General features: G+C 40.6%; 1 protein-coding gene across 1 annotated transcript in view; it reads left to right on the top strand.

The window, feature by feature from the left end:
* The window catches only part of FRAS1 (Fraser extracellular matrix complex subunit 1), a 394,684-nt gene that overhangs the window by 150,367 nt on the left and 225,872 nt on the right, over positions 1–18,445 (top strand). The window contains exons 4-6 of the mRNA XM_081813142.1: positions 5,973–6,065; positions 13,818–13,977; positions 16,926–17,059. Coding sequence (XP_081669268.1) covers positions 5,973–6,065; positions 13,818–13,977; positions 16,926–17,059 — 387 coding nt within the window. The remainder of the gene's footprint in view (positions 1–5,972; positions 6,066–13,817; positions 13,978–16,925; positions 17,060–18,445) is intronic.

Below are 18,445 nucleotides of genomic sequence, written 5' to 3'. Positions count from 1 at the left end.
ATAGCCTTTTAACTTGTTTTACTGTTTCTGTACTTGCCTTTTTCATTGTAATCTTGATATAGCAGTCAGGGTGATCCTATTAAAATTTAAGTCCAATCATGTTGGTTCTCTCCTTAAACTCCTCCAATGGCTTCCAATGCCTTCTCACTCAGAGTAACTGCTCACAATGTCCTCTTAAAGTACTATTGTACCCCCTGTAATTAATCTACTGTTCTTTCCCTTGCTCATTCTGCTTCAGACACCAAGTCTGCTTGGTGTTCCCTGGAGATGCCGGACACATTTCTGCCATTATGGCCTTTGCACCCTGCTTTTCCCACTGAAATTGTTTTTTCTCCAGTACAGATAATATATGTGGCTTGATCCTTTACTTCCTTTAAATCTTGCCCAAACACCATTCTATTTAAAATTGTAAATCCCTACCCCACCACACATTTCCTATCCCTCCTCCATGCTTTATTTTTCTTCTTGACACTAATATCAGACATACTATGTATTTTACTGATATTTCTTGTTTACTGTCTCTTTTATTCACTGTATATAGCACCTGAGCATGGTAGGTACTCAGTAAATTTTTTTTTTTGACGAATTGAATGAATGAATGAGAGATAAGGCTAGACGGTTTTTAAGTTCAAGGTATGGAAAGCCTTGTACTATGCTGTACTATGGAGCTTGGGATTTTATTCTGAAGATGATAGAACACTAATGAAGATTTCAGGCATATGGGTAGAATGGTCAGCTTTTCTTTTAGAAAGATCTCTTTGGTTTTTCTAAGATAATGCATAATATTAGAAATGCAGGGATCAATTTAGAGTTTGTGAGAATAATCCAGATGTGGGGATGAGCACCTAAATCAGAGCACCAGTAGCATAGGGCTCATGAGGAAAGGGCAGGCTAAAGAACACTTTGGGGATAAATCAGCAGAAACATATGAAGTTAGGAGGGTGAGGGAAAGGAAAAGGAAAGACGATTCCCAAGTTTATGGTTTGATGACTTGTTGGTTATCTGAGCCACCAACTGATATTGGAAATATAGGATAATGAGGAAAAGCATTCCATCTGGGAAGAACATGATGATTACACTTTAGGGAACATTACATGTGAAGTGTCCATGGAGGAGCCAGGTGGGCATGTCGAAAAGGCAGCCAATATATGAATCTAAAGCTCAGAGGAGAAAACAAGGTTGGAAATATTATATGAGTATTATTAACATATAGTCAGTAGCATAAACCTTTAGAATTAATGAGGTCATCTAAAGAGCTTTTGTGAAGAAAGAGTATAAGATCAAGGATGCAATTTGGGGAACATAGTCATTTATAAGGAGGTGAACATAAGAGAGGGAACTTAGGAAAATTGAAGAGACATGGTCAGAGAGGTAAGAGGTAAGAAGTGATCAGAGAAGAGAGAGATATTATGGTAGCCAGGAGAGTAGAGAGTTTCCAGAAGGAGTTTGTATCAACAGTGTTGATCACAGGCCACCCTGAAGTTGGTGTCAGTGGAGTGGTGGGAGAGCAATCTGTATTGTAGAGGAGGAATGAATGGAAAGTGGGGACAGGAAGCCAAGTAAAGGCTACTCTTTCAGGGAGCTCTGCTGAGAATAGGAGAGAAATGGGGCATTAGGCAGACATCAGTACATCTGTAAAGTTTCTTTGAACCTCCTATCCCCAACCATTGAACCCTCCTATGTGTTGCCACGGTGCTTTGTGCTTACCCTTATTATAGCCTTTGACCAGACTGCAAATGCCTATTTATTTGTCTGCTTCCTCCTCCAGACTCTTAGCTTCTTGAGAGCAAAAACCTTGTCTTCTTCACTATTGCAGCCCATCAAACAGCACAGTGTATGACGCTTAGTCAATATTTGCAGAATGACCAAATAAGAGAAGGGAGGGTTTTTTTTTTTTATATTAGCATAAAAGAAACATGATCATGCTAGGAGGAAAAGGAGGACGACCTAGAAGAGAGAGAGAAGCTGAGGATATGGGAGGTGGAGTAGGGAGGACAGACAGAGACAGAATGAATAAATTAGAAGGAGTGGTTTTTAGGGAACAGAGCATGTGAGATCCAGAGCTTGGATCCTCTTTTTCTAAAAGTGGAGAGAAAGAGCCATGGGTAGATACAGAAATAGTTAAATTTGTAAGTAAGAAAAGGGACAGGATACTGAAGTAGTTCATATCTAAAGAGATCTAATCTTACTTTGTGAAGACTTTGAGGTTCAGTTGGGAACTGAAAGAGAGTGAATGTTAGGAGTGGTCACTGAGGGGAGAGAGGGAATGACCAAGGTTAAGGGAAAGCATTTGTGAATGGTGTTAAGGACCCATGGAAGCAGGATTTCAGGAACCTGTGAGGGTACCAAGCTGCATGATGGGATGATTTTCTAAGCAATGTTTCCTAGCCAAGTATAAGGGAAGAAAAGACAAATTGTGGAATAGATCCAGGATTGGGATTTTGCCATATTAATGGCAAGAAAGAATAGATATACAGGAAGTATTGAGCATTAAGGCTAACATGAATAGGAATATGAGACCAGCTGGCTGAATGACTACAAGGGAAAAAAGTGTTCAAGGAGCTTTCTGAAGGATGTGATATGAGGAGGAGTGAGGATTAGAGAGAACTAAAGGCCAGAAGGTTCAGATTCAGAGAGTTGAAGATTTCTAGTATAGAATAATTTGGAGTATACGTAGGTCCCAGGGTTGACCATGACCATGCGGAACTCAAGTGAAGTGGAGAGAAAGATTGTATGAATTGAGGTGGTTCAGAATGTACAAAGATAGAATGTCACTTTCATGGACATTGAAGTTGTCTAGAATTATGAGACCCAGGGGCCAAATCTTTAGTGAGTGACTATGAAGGAGTGATGAGCAAATTGGTGAGTGATAGTAGTAAGAATGCCATAATCGTAGACTGTGAACTCTAAGGAGGCTCCTTAGGGGTAAAATGAGAGGGTTGTACCAGATGATCCAACCATAAGAAACTTCCAACTCCAAGATCTGTAAGTGGATCACAGAACACTTGGGTTCTTTATTTTAAGTAATGAAACAGATCATAGAATGTTAAAACTGCTAGAGGCCTCTGGAATTCATTTAGTCAGACTTTCAAATTTTATAGACAAAGAAACAGACTTTTAGGGGTTTAGTCACTTGCTCAGAAACACAGAGCTAGTAAGTGACTCAGCCATGACAAAACCTTAGTCCCTGGCTCATGACCCAATGTAACTCCTACTCTACCATGTTGCCTTTAAATTTTCCTTTGGGTTTCTCAGTAGCATGTATTGTTATTCAGATCTGCTGTGGTATACTTACATTAGTTTTTGGCACAGGTTAATGAATCACCATTGTACCCTATTATTATAATTAATGACTTTGTTACTCTCATCTTTTAAAGATGTTTAAAAGCCCTTTTACAATTTGTTTTACTCATGGATTGACTGGAAATAACCTATTGTCAATGGCAATTCTAACATATTTCTATCTATCATCTATCTATCTATCTATCTATCTATCTATCTATCTATCTATCATCATTTATCATCTATCTATTCATCCTATCCATATATAATAGATTCTATATCCATTTCCTATATCTATCTAGAATAGCTAGCTAGAGAGCTAGTTAAACAGAAACAGAGAGAGAGACAGAGACAGAGACAGAGAAAAACAGAACAGAGGTATTTAGAACCTTGATTATTTAACCCAGCCCTGTGAGGACCAATCCTCTCTTCAGGATTTATGGAGAATATATATGTATAGAGGACAATGCCATGCAAAGGAACACTGTATTACATGGTGTGGTTTCGGCTGCAGACATCAATGCAGCTAATAATAGTATTTGCCTAATTAGGTTACACATAATATAATGTCACAACTTAATTTGTAAATACTATTATTAGCTGCATAGGTATAATACATATATACACACATATTTATATATATACACATGTATACATACACACAAATATGTGTATGTATATGCACATACATGTATATGCTTAGAAGAGTACCTAACTATTCTAAGTACCCAGTTAAGTGTTAGCTATAATTACCAAATGATCCTCATAATTATTTTTGTTAGTTTTTCTAGATCCTGGGCAAGTAATCTTGCCTAGCAAGCTTAGCAATCTTCATTGTTATCTCTTGCCCATATGGTTACTTCCCACTGTTCCCCATAGGCCTAGGCTTATGTGTTCCAGGTAGCCCACAGCTCACAAGGCTATGCAAGGTCACATGGTTAGAAAGCAAGAACTCCATTTCTCCTTCTCTAAGCTCCCACATGCAAAATGCTTTGCTCTTCCTTTAGCCCCAATCACCTCTTTGATGTTCTACCACAAGTTCAATAGTTAGACTCAAGTTGGGGACCCTTCCACTGCCACTCACAAATAAAGAATATTATATTTACGAAATGAGTTTTGAGGGCCAAATCTGAAAATCAGTTTTTATAGAAAACAAAACTAATTTGGGGGCATAAAATATTTCTTGAAGTCTTCCATTCTACCTGCCTTTCTCCCTTTCTCCCTGCTTCCACATTAGAATATAAACAGCTTGGATGATCTCATTTTCTGTGTGAAATTCTTAATGCAAATGAGGCTAATGTGGTTTTTACATTTCACTGTAAAGAAGTCTAGTTTCCTCTTGGGTTCAGAGGGCACTTTTCTGAAAAGTCATTAATGTTGCATAGTATGAAGAATTTTATAAAACCCCATATTGTATGTTTTGTCTTTCATCAAACAAATTGGAAGAATTTGGTGATCACTGTTGCTAGATAAAATTGTATTTATCTGTTTAGTGGATGAACAGTGGTAAAATCTTAGTCCCATTTCTCACTTACTTTTATGGATATAGTTATATAAAATTAGAATTCCCTTGTAGGTACAATTTTTTTAAATGGAAGCAGCCCCAAATATCAAAGAAGCATTAATACACACACACACACACACATGCACACACACACAGACACAAACACACTTTTTTTTTTTCCATTCTACTGGATGAATTCTTTGTAGACTTTTATTCTGTGGACAAGCCATGATTCCCTGGTTAATGCAGGCTCTCTAACCATTTTTGGTCAAAATCACTCATTGCCCATTCTGTCACATCTTTAAGACATGTGGAAATGCTGAGATACCTAAGGGGAGAAGCAAGATGAGTCAGAGGATCACTGGGCCCCAAAGACAAACAGATGCTCTTTGCTCCACAGTTTTAATAACCCTTGGATAGATGGATTCTTCACAGTGGCAAATGGATGGCTGGTTAACCTGACAACTTACCAATAAATACTGGGTATCATGTGGTAGCCCATTCCCTTGATAGTATCACATCTTGATAGGAAACACTATTGGAATTACAGACGACCTGAAAAACAATGTAGATCTTTATTGGAGCCCAGGAATTCTACCCGGCTCCCCACAGTACACGTGATACCTCCACAACAATGCTGTTTCCTCTCCTAGCTTTGTCCTTCAGTACCCCCTGCCCCGTATGCCTTGCTACTCTGTCCAGTAAAAGCAAACATCAGAACTTGAGCTCCCCCATGCTGGCTGCATCAGGCCTACATAGGATAGCTAGAAGACCTGCCAGCTCTGTGGCCAGCCCATCGCCCCCACCCCCTGATCCCAAGTCTTCTCTTCTCAGAGAAGGAAACAACCCCTTTCGGGAAGATACAGCCCTTTTACCCTAACTTCTTTTCTTGTGTGGCACTCAGATGGAGCAATGCTAGTGAATAAAATTCTCCACTTCATTACATGTGAAAAGGTGTAGACAATTTTCAAGGAAATTACTTTCACAAGGGGGTTCATTTTAACTTTGAGAGAAGCTCATCTTGACATAGAGAATCTTTTTTGTCAGTTTATTTGGTTTATCCTGTCTGTTGTCACCCAAGGAAACTCATGAAATTTAGTGAATCTGAGATGACTTGGGGTCCGGTGAGCCATTGTGAGTGTGTTTGCTGCTGCCGTTTTACACTGAGCTGTTTTTAAATGCTCAGGGAGAAGTGCTTCAGATAGCTGCCAACCAGTGCTGCCCTGAGTGTGTGTTGAGGACTCCCGGATCTTGCCATCATGAAAAGAAAATCTATGCGGTAAGTGTTTTCTGACCTATGGTTGATTCTATGCCTGTATATCATTGACAAGGGAAAACTGAGTGCTGAACTTGTGTTGGCAAGAGAGGTTTTCTTTTCTTTGTCTGGGCCGTGGAGGATCTGAAGCTCATTTGACTTTCCATGGGCATTTGGGTTTCTTGAATAAGATTTAAACAGTTCTACTTATTCCATAGGCCCTACATAAATATTTGTAGATTGAATTTGTGTCTGTATAAAGAGTAGTTTGAGAATGTTGATGCTGAAGCAGTCTGATGCTGAATAATCAGGAACCACCTTATCTGTGTGTACCACATACATTTTTTTTCATTTGATGGTTACAGACAACCCTGAGTGAATAGAGCAACTATTATTACTCTTGTATCGAAGATGAAAACATTGAATAGAAAAGAGCTTAAGGTACTCACCCAATATCATATTACTAATAAATGGTATAACCTGGCCTAGAACCCTGGCCTTCTTACTCCTAATTCAGCACTCTTTCCATTAGGGTGGAGTTTCTACACTTAAGCACTATTGACATGTTAGGCTTTGTTGTGGGGGCTGTCCTATGCATGGTAGGATATTTAGGAACATCCCTGACCTCTACCCACTAGATCCTGGTAGCACCCCTAAGTCCTGACAACCAGAAATGTCTGTAGGCATGGCCAAATTTCCCTTAAGCGGCCAAATGCTCATCTACCCCCATTTAGAACCACGGTCTTAGAAATCGATCCTAAAGTTCCTTGATTATACTTTCTCATTCCAGATCCTTTAGGATTCATTTAAAGACATTAAGTACTGATTAAAAAGTACCATTGCAAGGTTTATAACAGGAACTATGAAAATGGAATGGATACAGTTCATCTTTGCTTACACCTCAATGTTACCCTGAGGCAGTAGATGAAGTTAAATGTGGTGGAAAGAGGCTCTTTGCTTTAATCCTCATCTTCCACCTGATACAAAACTCTCCCCAGGTTAGTGCCTCTGCCCGTTCAAGTTAGCAGGATTTGATATGCCCACTCTAGGCTGCTATTCAGTGTGCGTCCCTAAAACTTGGTGAGCATAGTGTACTTTCCCTGTGGGACAGGATCATCTCCCTTGAGCCGCTGTCTCCTAATTACCTGAGGAAGCCACTTTTTCAGTTCTGCACAATGTGTTGCTGAAAGACACCCAAGCAGAATCTATGTTAGGAATGTCTTCAGACCACATATCACCCTTTGCTGCTCAATTCAGTCTGTGTCATGAAGAGTGGTGTAAACTTCACATGCCACCGAAGAGGATCTCCTGTGAAATGGGAAGTGCTGTAGAGCACCTTGGTGACAGAAGTAATGCCAGGTCATAAGGACTTGAATAGGGATGTGGTTTAAAGTCAGAAGCACCAAACTGCATCTCTCAGATGAAGGAACACACAGGATCCAAAATAAGGTCAAGGGACAATCAGACATCTCAAGCAAGTGGAATACTAGGGACATGGAAAATCCAAATTCAATAAATCTTTGCACTCTAATGACATTCATCATTTGTCCTCTTGTGTTATTATTTGTGTACATGTGCAATCTTCTTATCTTGCCTTAAGACGCTTGAGAACATTGACAGTATTTTCTGCATCTTTGTAGTGATCTTCCTTGCCTCCCACCTAACCAATCACTTAGCACTGAACGTTTCCCAGAGTAGGCGCTCAGTAAACATCGATGACTGGAGGATTCACGCAGTGAGCAAATCCCTTCTCCAACTTATCTACGTCCTTGTTCCAATGGCATGTTGGCCGTTGACCAATGACCTATGTAGCTGAGTAGTTCTAGGACCACAGGTCTGCTGATGCATTAGTTAAGAAATGAAATCTGCTTGGCCTCCAGCTTTTTCTGGAAGAGTTTGGAAAGCCCTCCTTTTTCCCACCACCTCCCACGCCCCATTCTGCTGTAGTACATCACATGGGAAGCTCTAAACTGTGTAAGAACATAACCATGTGTCTGTTTCCCATATGCAACTTTCAAAATGTACTCCTCAGAAAATGTTATATTTCTGGTACTTGGTGTAAGTAAGAAAAAGGCTGAATTTCAGGAACTATATTTTGAAGGAAAAATTCTCTAGTGGTCTACTTCTTCAAATAGAGATAGAAGAATGATTTTTTTTTTTAAGTCAAGACAAAAAATCTAATTTTAGTCTTAAAGTCAAAATGATCGCATTTCTTGTCTTCCTGCCCTTCCTTCCTCTCTTACTTTTTTCACTTCCCCTAGATTCTTTCCAAAGCCTTCTTAATCTTATTTGTTTTCTTGCATAGTTTAAATACTTTTCTGGGTTTGCTGTGAATCTCACCTTGTCTCTTGTATCTCTAGGGTTTTCCCTGAATCTTGGAGGGTTTGTTTTTTGTTTTTTTTTTGTGGGTTTTTTTTTGCGCCTTTTGGCTTGCTTGGGAAGCCATCCAGAGCACTTTTCCTCTCTCACTGAACAGCAATAATCTTGTCTTTAGCCTCTGGCTTGCCAACCATAGGGCAGGTCATGGAGACTCTCTCTCTGTAGCTACAAAATAGCCTGGTGTTTTAAGAACTTTAGATTGGTGATCCAAGGTGAAAGCTTTCCCCTAAGAGAGGGCTTTCCAAGAGGCTTTAGCATAGAGTGAGTGTGTGGCGGGGAGAAGGCAGATTAGTTGAAGTGAGACTATCTCCAGAGAGAATAGGGTCGAAGCAAAGGAAAGTCAAGGATGAGTCCAGCACGGGCAGCTTGAGGAGTCCACTCTTTAATGAATTGGCCTCGCCTCACCACAGGACCGCCTTTGCTTGCAGGGTCGACAACATTTTACACAACTGGCGTTCTAACAAGTCAAGACAAGTCCCGACATCTTCCCTGGAGTGAGGAAAACACTTGAGCCTTTTGGCTGACTCCAGGTTATTTGAGAGTCTTACTTGGGCTTATTACAGCCAGCACTTGGGGGACTATTTCATCCATGACCTCCCCAAAGCTATCCCTTCAAATTAGTGTTTGGATCGCTGCCCAGCCTTGCCAAACATTCAGGGAGACAAGCCTGAAATATGTTTTCCTAAAAGAGTGCTGGAATGCTTTTCCCTGTTCTTTGCCCCACAAATTAGCTTGGGAAAAGGACCATCAATCCCCTTTCTTTTCCTCTTTACTAATTTAATCCCATCACCAGATAATGTCAGGTCTGAGAAGATAGTGCTTAAAGATTCCCGGAAAAAGAAAGTGGCAAGTGGTAATGCCCTCATGCCCACATCCGATTGAATAGAGGAGCTCAGAGGGAGAGATCAACTCTCTCTGCCTGTCTGGGAGGCTAAAAGGAGTACTAATTTATGTGTGTGAAGGAAGAAATGAATATTGAATTTCACAGCCTTGTTCTCTTCGAAGTAGAGGATGTAATTATAATATGCACTGAACATTCCCAGATAGTTAGTATTCTGGATCTATAACTTCATAACAGGAACAAATTATATGAAGAAAAATTATTTTATTGTTCCATCAGCAAGCCAGGCAAATACTTTATGACCTTGTCTTTCCTTTGGACTTATGTCAACAGCCAGGCGGACTTGTTAGTTGGCTATGCAGAAGAATATATTTAAGATGTTGTCTGCAGAATGTGCTTTTGTTCCATGTCAAAATCTCATCTTTTCTAAAGGTATTAATGAGGTTAAGATGACACAGCTAAAACCAGGTCTGGGAGCATTACTTTGTGGATCTATTATTCCTTGACTTTACAAAGGTCTCTTTGCCGCTAAAGTGTTTATAAAAAACAAGGCTTTTGTAAATGGGTATAGAAAACACTAGGAAATTACATATATTTTATATATATATAATTATTACTATTATATTAAAATTATATAATATATATATATCAGCATGTGCCAAACCCCTTACCCCTTGATCTCTAGCCTTCCTCTTCTGAGAGCAGCATCATGGGGGACTTATTGACTTCTTTTCCAAGAGAGAGGTGGGAGCAATTTGTCTCCATCACTCTGTGCACTTTGGATCACCACCTGATCATCTTCTGTGGCTTTGACATCAAGCATTGGAGACTCCCTACCAAGTGTTTGTTGCTATTCCCATAATTTTCAAGCTTATTGTGAAGGGAGAATCTCCTGCCTCATTTTATGTCTCTTGAGTTACATAATAGATTCACATCATTAGAGAGCTTGAAGATACCAAAGAGATTAACCAACACAGCCCTCTCATTTTACAGAGGAAAAAAAATGTTGGTGATTGACAGGTTGTTATTGTAATTAATTTTTGTGGTCTCTGTCTGAAAGGTGGTGTGATTGCAAATGTTTAAGAAACAACTGTTAGTGTTTCTTAGTAGCAACAGAACAAGCTCGTTTTAATGAAGTGAAATGTCAAGATGCTTAGAAGCAACCTCCTAACTTTTAATAAGTAGAATAAAGAAGTTCACTTCAAGTTGTTTTATATGCAACCTTCACATTTTACTATACTTAAGACATATAAATGATTGATTTGATATTTTAAACAGTATTTGCTTTCTGATGACAAAAGTAAAAATATGTTTATGGTGAAAATTCAAAAAATAAAAAAGTGTACAAGCAGAAAAAACATCACTAGTAATTCCCAAACTATGAAAATCACTATTAATGTTTTCTCAGTTTTTTGGAGAGGGGGTAGCAGTGGAGATGGATAGATGGGTAGAGATCTATGTTCTGACAGAATTGTGATTACACTGCGTGTACAGTTTATGTCTTACTATTTAATATAACATATTGTGAATAGTCCCCTGGCATACCCTTGGAGAACATGATTTCCTATTATGAGGTATTTGGGTAGCTTCTAATTTTCATGAAAATATTTCCAATCTTGCTATAAAGAACAACGAAATAGATTCCTTGTATTTAAACTTTTTTTGTGTTATCATTGATCATTTTCTTCAGATAACTTCTTAAAAGTGAAATTAGTAGGTCAAAGCATCTGAAGATTTTGAGTATTAAAGCTGTGACATCTGTGGTCATTAAAATTCAGTTTTAAGTCGTCTGTGTCTAATGAGAAATCCAGTGGGAGTATCATGGGTAGTGCAGCCTCTTTTCAAGTATGCTTACCTTGGGTAGGCCCCACGTGGCTGAGTATTCCAGGTGCTGTAGTGAGGGAAGGCTTTGTGAAGGAGAAAATCTCACCCCACTGCAGCTTCACCAACACTACTATGAACTTTAAAAACTTTCCTATATCTGATATTAAGAAGTATTATCCAATTTTACTTTAATTAATATTTCTTTGCAATTAATAATGTTAAATATTCTATAAGCTTATTGTTATTTTTATGCTGGGTTTTTTTCTTATTGCTTGTAAATGCTTTTATATAATAGAGTTTAGTTCTAATTAATATAATTTATAATTTTTATTGGTTTGTCATTTGCCTTTTAATTTTATGTATAAATTTATTTTTTTAAAGATTTTATTTATTTATTTGAGAAAGAATGAGATAGAGAGAGAGCATGCGAGGGGGGAGGGTCAGAGGGAGAAGCAGACTCCCTGCTGAGCAGGGAGCCCAACACGGGACTTGATCCTGGGACTCCAGGATCATGATCTGAGCCGAAGGCAGTCGCTTAACCAAATGAGCCACCCAGGTGCCCCTGTATAATGTATTTTTGAGAGACTTTTAAAATTTTAACTCATTAGAACCTATCAATTTTTCTCTTATAGTTTCTTTGCTTTTATGCTTAGGCTTTTCAAAGTATAAAGGTCAATTGCTTCCTATCTTTTATTAGTCAGCAGTTTATTAGCAAGTTGTGGGCTTGCCCATTTATATGCTGTGCTAAATTTGAAATTTTATATTTAATTATAGCAGAAGTAAAAATTGGTGGTAGAGGACTTGGCCTTGATATTAGGTCCATTTCTACAGTCACAGTTGGCACATAGGTGCGAAAAGGAGGAGGAAGGCCATGAACCCAATGCAGTGGAAAGAAGAGAGAGGATTGAGCATCCTCTACCTGCCACCCCCCTGCAACTCTTTAACAAACTACCTCATTTAATCCTTATAATAACCCAGTGAAGGGGGTGTTGTCATACCATTTCAGTTTTTCAGACCAGGAAGCTGAGATTTAGAAAGATTAAGTCACTCACTCACAGTTCCCAAGGCAGGGAGGGCTGAGATGGGAGCCTCCAAGGAGACCCTCAGTTCATCTGACTCTGCATACTTGCATTTTTGTTCTCTTGTGCTTCAGTAAGTCTGGCTAGAAGAAAGTAATCTTTGTGATAGTGAGGTGAGGACTCAGTTCCCAAATAACTGGATGACTGTGACTACCTATTACTACCATTATTATAATAATAGTACAGGTTATTAGTAATTCCAAAATGTCAGACTTGGCGTGCTTGCAACCTGGCTATAATTTGCAGAATAAAGGGGTACTGACTTGTTTAGGTAGGACAGAGTTCTTTTGTGTTTGAGAGAGATGAATAACTACTCTGGATGCTGGCTTGAGGAGAGGCAAGAGGACATTTATTTTCTGTGCTTTTCAGTCACACAGTTGTAATAGCCAGATTATATTTAGGTGATTGAGCACCTGGAATGTGTGATGTTTTTAATAGAAATCTATATATGATTTGGGCTGAATCAATTGTCATCATATGCTACACTTAGAGGCAAAGGATAGCAGTTTCCAGTATTTAAGAAAATGTTATAGGAGGAAAGTTTCATTCATTAAGCTTATTTCCCCCCTACATCTTGTAAAAGGCCACCATTATTCCATTCTGCCATTGAAAACATAACATACTTTGACAGCTACTTCCCTAAGTAGTCAACATATTTGAGGCCTTTTACATTCAGGGTTCACCCCCCTCTTACTCTGCATCACATTTGAGTATGGCTCATTTAAATATTTTTGGTACTCAGTAAGTCATGTAACTCAAAACATGGATCTGTTAGATCACTGATACAATGCTAGCTTTGGGAATGTTGTATGCCAACCTGAAGTGGATTAGCGACATTCTGTGTGTGTAGATGGGCTCTGAGTTGGCGCTGCAGTTTGTGGGAGAACTGGCTGGCTATCATACTTTCCCCCAGGACCAGATCACTGGAACAGGAGAGAGTAAGATGGGGAGGAAGGAGAGGAAAAGAGGAATATGGGAACTACTCAGGGTAAAAAGTAAAGGCAGAAAGAAAGAGAAAAAGAAAAGAGAAAAAAAAAGAGAGAGGGAGGGGATCAGAGTGAGAGCTATTGAAAACAATGTGACCATTATAAAGAATCCAGTAGGGGCGCCTGGGTGGCTCAGTCATTAAGCATCTGCCTTCAGCTCAGGTCATGATCCCAGGATCCTGGGATCGAGCCCTGCATCCGGCTGCCTGGTCCGTGGGAAGCCTGCTTCTCCCTCTGCCACTCGCCCTGCTTGTGTTCCCTCTCTCGCTGTCTCTCTCTCTCTGTCAAATAAATAAATAAAATCTTCAAAAAAAAAAAAAAGAATCCAGTAAATACATATATGTGTGTATATTTTACTTTAGGCTTTACAGCATTTTTTAAATGATTGGGGTTGGGGTACTTTTTATTTTCTTTTTGTGTTTTTCTGAAATTTCCAAATATAAATCTTAAGGCTACTAGAAAGAAAAGAAAAGAAAACTCAGTTTTTTAAATTGGTCTCTGACTTGGAACATTGTAAACCCTGGTCTTAACCGTGTAAGCCTGGAGCCTTCTTCCATCTCTCCTAAGCACCGTCCTTGATTTGTGTTAGAGGTTTGTTTCTGTTTGGTCAAATGAAAGCTATATTCTGACAATAAGCTTCTTTTTCTTTGTTTCCTCTAACCCCCAGCATGGGACAGAGTGGGCCGCCTCCCTGTGCAGTGTGTGTTCTTGTACCCGTGGGGAAGTCCGATGCAGCCCCCAGCCGTGCCCACCGCTGTTGTGTGGACAGCACGAGCTGGAATTCATCCCTGAAGGCACCTGCTGCCCAGTGTGTGTGGGCCCTGGGAGTGAGTATGAACTTGTAGAAAGAGACCCTCTTTGCCTCTAAGGTATGCCTGCTGACATCCCAACATTTCTCTTTCTTGCTCAGTGTGGCTCGAAGATCCTTAATTCTGTTCCTTATGGGAACCAAGTTGGAGCCTTGCACTTGGCAGAAGCAATGTCGCGGAGAGTGAGGTTGGAACACATCTTTAAGCTCTGTCCCAAATCTGGGATTCTGCAAGTCTCTGATTTATTTATTTTGTGCTGGCCTGATGCATCCCTCTGCATTTGCAGCTCCCAGGAAGAAAAGGGAGGAGGGACAAGATTCTTTGATGTGATTCCATAAGGCCAAGGTACTTCCTCCTGCCTCTTGGCAGAGACAGAATGAACAAATCGCTTCTCTATGTAGCATCACTAGCACTAATTCTGCCAGCTGGTCTTTGAGATGACATAACATCTTTCTCCAAGTCACACAGAGCAGGAAGCAGGTCTTTCGTTTGTCTTGGTGGCATGTTCACCGTGGAGATTATGCCTGCCTACGAACCATGGCCCCATTCAGCAAGCCAGGGGCACACTTCCAGGGCCTTCCTTGGAACCCATGCTTGGTCCAACCACTCCTTTTATTACATTTTAGGGATATATGTCCCCTTCCATTTTTATAACTAAGTAGTAGATACTTCACGATAAATACAAATTATCATCATTGCTGCATTACATCCTCTCCTGACATGTAATGACTAAAATTCTTCTTTTATTTAATAATGCCTGGAAGCTGGGGCACCTGGGTGGCTCAGTTGTTAAGCGTCTGCCTTTGGCTCAGGTCATGATCCCAGGGTCCTGGGATTGAGCCCTGCATCAGGCTCCCTGCTCGGCGGGAAGCCTGCTTCTCCCTCCCCCACTCCCCATGCTTGTGTTCCCTCTCTCGCTGTGTCTTTCTGTCAAATAAATAAATAAATAAAATCTTAAAAAAAAAAATACCTGGAAGCTATACTCTATTTTTGCCTGTTCCTTTTATTTGTTTTAATTAAGTAATTTTATTTTTAAATTATTTTTATTATTTTGAGGGAGGAGAGAGCTGGGGGGAGGGGCAGAGGAAGAGAGAGAATCTCAAGCAGGCTCCACATCCAGCATGGAGCCCGACACCAACATTGGTCTTGATTGCACAACCCTGAGATCAGGCCTTTAGCCAACATTGGTCTTGATTGCACAACCCTGAGATCAGGCCTTTAGCCGAAATCAAGAGTTGGATGCTTAACCAATTGAGCCACCCAGGCGCCCCTGCCTTTTCCTTTAAAAAGACCCTGGTTTCTTTCTGATCCCCAGTTATTCCATTCCTGGCATTCCTTTACTCTGGAGAAGGATTACAAGGATTAAAAAGTATGCATAGGAAACAATGAAAAAAAAATGCTTGCCTCACGCATTTCAGATGTCACCCACCAGAAGAGGACTGAGAGCTGCTTTGGGCCAAAGAACCCTACAACTAAAAATACTTGAACAAGAGTTTGGGGGTGGCGAGTAGGCTGGCTGAGATTGTGGGATCCTTTCTTGTGCTTTAAGAGGCTTTCTCCTTGGCCTCCATGAGACATATTGGAAGCATTTTGCCTGGAGAGACTGGAGGATCAGCCAGGGCCAACTTTATAATTTGCTAGGTGCAAAATGAAGATGCAGGGCCCCTTGTTTAGAAGGCAGTGGGTAGGGGGCAGCCTCTTCTTTTCTTCTGTGGTTTTTCTCAACTCTCATGTTTTTAATTTGCTATTTAATGTCCTGCTGCTTCAGATATGGGGATACTTGCCGGGTGGATGGAGATCCCACAGGCACCCCAGACCCCATCCTGCTACTTGGTGCTTAGGGCTCATGCACTCTCCTAGCACCCTCATCCAGGTCCCCGCTGTGGGTGGAGGGTGGCAGCGTTCACACTGATGTGAAATGTTGGGGTCTGAGAGTGAATGGTCAAGAAAGAATTCTTGAGACACCTTCAGTGCAAAAAAGGTAGTTTTATTAAAGCACAGGAAAGGACCCTGCACTGGGATCTTGAGGAGTGAAAGGAAAGCAGCACTGAGATCTTGAGGAGTGACTGATTATGTACTTTCAAGTTGGGAGGGGGTTCGGGATAGCCTAAGTCTGTAAGGAATTTGGAAGCAAGGTTTCCAGGACCTTGAAGGGCTAGCTGCTGTTAGAAAAAGGTCATTTATTACTGTCTAGTAATACCTTAGTCATGAGATCCTTCAGATGTGTATCAGTGGGCTATATGCTTGGAGGATGATTGCTAACATAGATCTTGGGCGGTAAAGATAAAGTTTACAAAGGGATTTTTATATGTTAAAGACTTACAGAATCCTGGAGATTGGACTAATGTCAAGCTAACATTGCCTTTTGCCTCTAGCAAAGTATTAACATCGAGGCAGTTGAGTTCCTGGAGGAAAGTCACCCTGCCTATCTTCAGTACTTGTCAATGGGCTGCAAGAGAAATTTGTTATTTTCCTATGGTTCTTTTGCCTTTGTTCTCCACATCAACTGGGTGTAGGTTTAGGAGCGAGTGGCTGAAAACCCATCTCAGGAAGGCAAGAAGGCGTAGGATGTGGGACCATGCATGAGCTAACTCAGAGAGAAAGTTATTAAGAGCTCCATATAATGGGGGCACCTGGGTGGCTGAGTCAGTTAAGCGTCCAACTCTTGATTTCAACTCAGGTCATGATCTCAGGGTTGTGAGATCAAGCCCCTCTCCGGGCTCCATGCTGGATGTGGGGTCTGCTTGGGATTCTCTCTCTCCCTCTCTCTCTGCCCCTCCCCACCCCTCTTTCTCTATCCCCCCCTTTTTAAAAAACAAACAAAAGAGCTCCATATGAACACTGCCGAGTTTTAAACCCCCAACCACAGGGCCCTGTGTGACTGCACTGACCACACACCCATGCAGTCAGCCCTGGGATCAGGATGTGCAGTCCGCCAGGTAATTCTTGTTTTTCTGACCTTCCAGAACCTTGTTCCTATGAAGGCCGTGTATTTCAGGATGGGGAAGACTGGCCTTTGAGTCGGTGTGCCAAATGTGTGTGTAGAAATGGGGTCGCCCAGTGCTTCACAGCTCAGTGTCAACCTCTGTTTTGTAACCAGGTAAGGAAGACAGCCTCCAAATGGATCCTTCGGAGACTATTAACTTCACTGTTGGGGAACTTGGAGCCTCTTCTGAGGTTGTCAAGGCAGGCCTCGAAAATACTAGGAACCAGAAGCAAAGGCTGTTTTGTTTTCCTTATGCTTTTGGAGACCACCCCTGACACATTTCTTTTACTCTTAGAAGCTACAGATAGGTCTAATTACCAGCCACTTAAGCTAATTGTTATGTAATGAAAGTGAGCCTTGAGGGTACACGCAAAGAAGCCACCAGCTCCAGCTGCAGATGTTGCAAAAATGTCAAGTTAAACATCTGGGAAAGTCTGTAATACGATCAGGTGTGTTTCTCAATGCATGGGTATAGTCTTGCTTTTTAAGACATGTGTATGTCTTTGAACATGATCATTCAGATGTACACTTTTTAATTCTTATAAGATAACGATTCAAATTATTCACATTTTCTCTGGGGAGCTTTAAAAATAGTGGATATTGTTCTTCATTTAAAGTTCATCAGATTTTCAGAACATTAGACTCTTCACACAAATTTGGAAGAGAAAATCAATGGCAAATAAATGTGGTATACATGGTATTTTATAGTTTTTTACTCTTCCAGAGGTTTCTATGGATGTTCTTGGCAGTTGACAGATAACCACAAAAGGAGTTTGCCTCCAGTTGAAAATAGCTCATTTGTGATCTAAGAAAAAGCTGGAAGCCAACATTCAGTTGATACAGAGCAGTACTTTGTGTCAAATAAAACAAAATCTATAACATGGAATATTGTGACAATTGGGCAATATTTTTAAAGGCAGACAAAAGGCAATTAGACAAGAAATGCTAAATGCCAAATAAAGGGAAAATGTATCTAATTGAAAGACTAGATTGTATTACCCACACTACCTCAACTACTGCACTCATGTCACATCTCCCAATTCATCACGAAGTCTTCTCCCAGCACTGAGATTACAAATGAGCTTCTCGGTAGAGTTGCACAGTATCTCACATTCAGGGGACGCTGTAGTGCTGGGGCATTTTGATTTAGCACTTTCCAGGATTCAGTCCCCTTATGTATGAAGGGTAATTAAGCAGTTTGCCATGACTGCAGTAAGGAAAGTGGGAGGACACATGGAGGAAACACCATTTTGTGAGCCTTCTGCTTTAAGTCTTTGAAACCTTAACGGACTTCATATTGGGGGATAGATATTGGGATAACTGAAAGTACTAGTTCCCATTTTTAAAAACATTATATATAGTGGGGCGCCTGCGTGGCTCATTCAGTTGAGCGTGGGACTCTTGATTTCAGCTCAGGTCATGATCTCAGGGTCCTGGGATCCAGCCCCATGTCAGGCTCCGTGCTCAGCAGGGAGTCTGCTTGAGATTCTCTCCCTTGGC

This window comes from Leptonychotes weddellii, chromosome 2 (assembly GCF_054177405.1).
Source record: "Leptonychotes weddellii isolate Sample4059 chromosome 2, ASM5417740v2, whole genome shotgun sequence".
NCBI lineage: Eukaryota > Metazoa > Chordata > Mammalia > Carnivora > Phocidae > Leptonychotes > Leptonychotes weddellii.
This window is presented reverse-complemented; position numbering and strand designations above follow the sequence as displayed.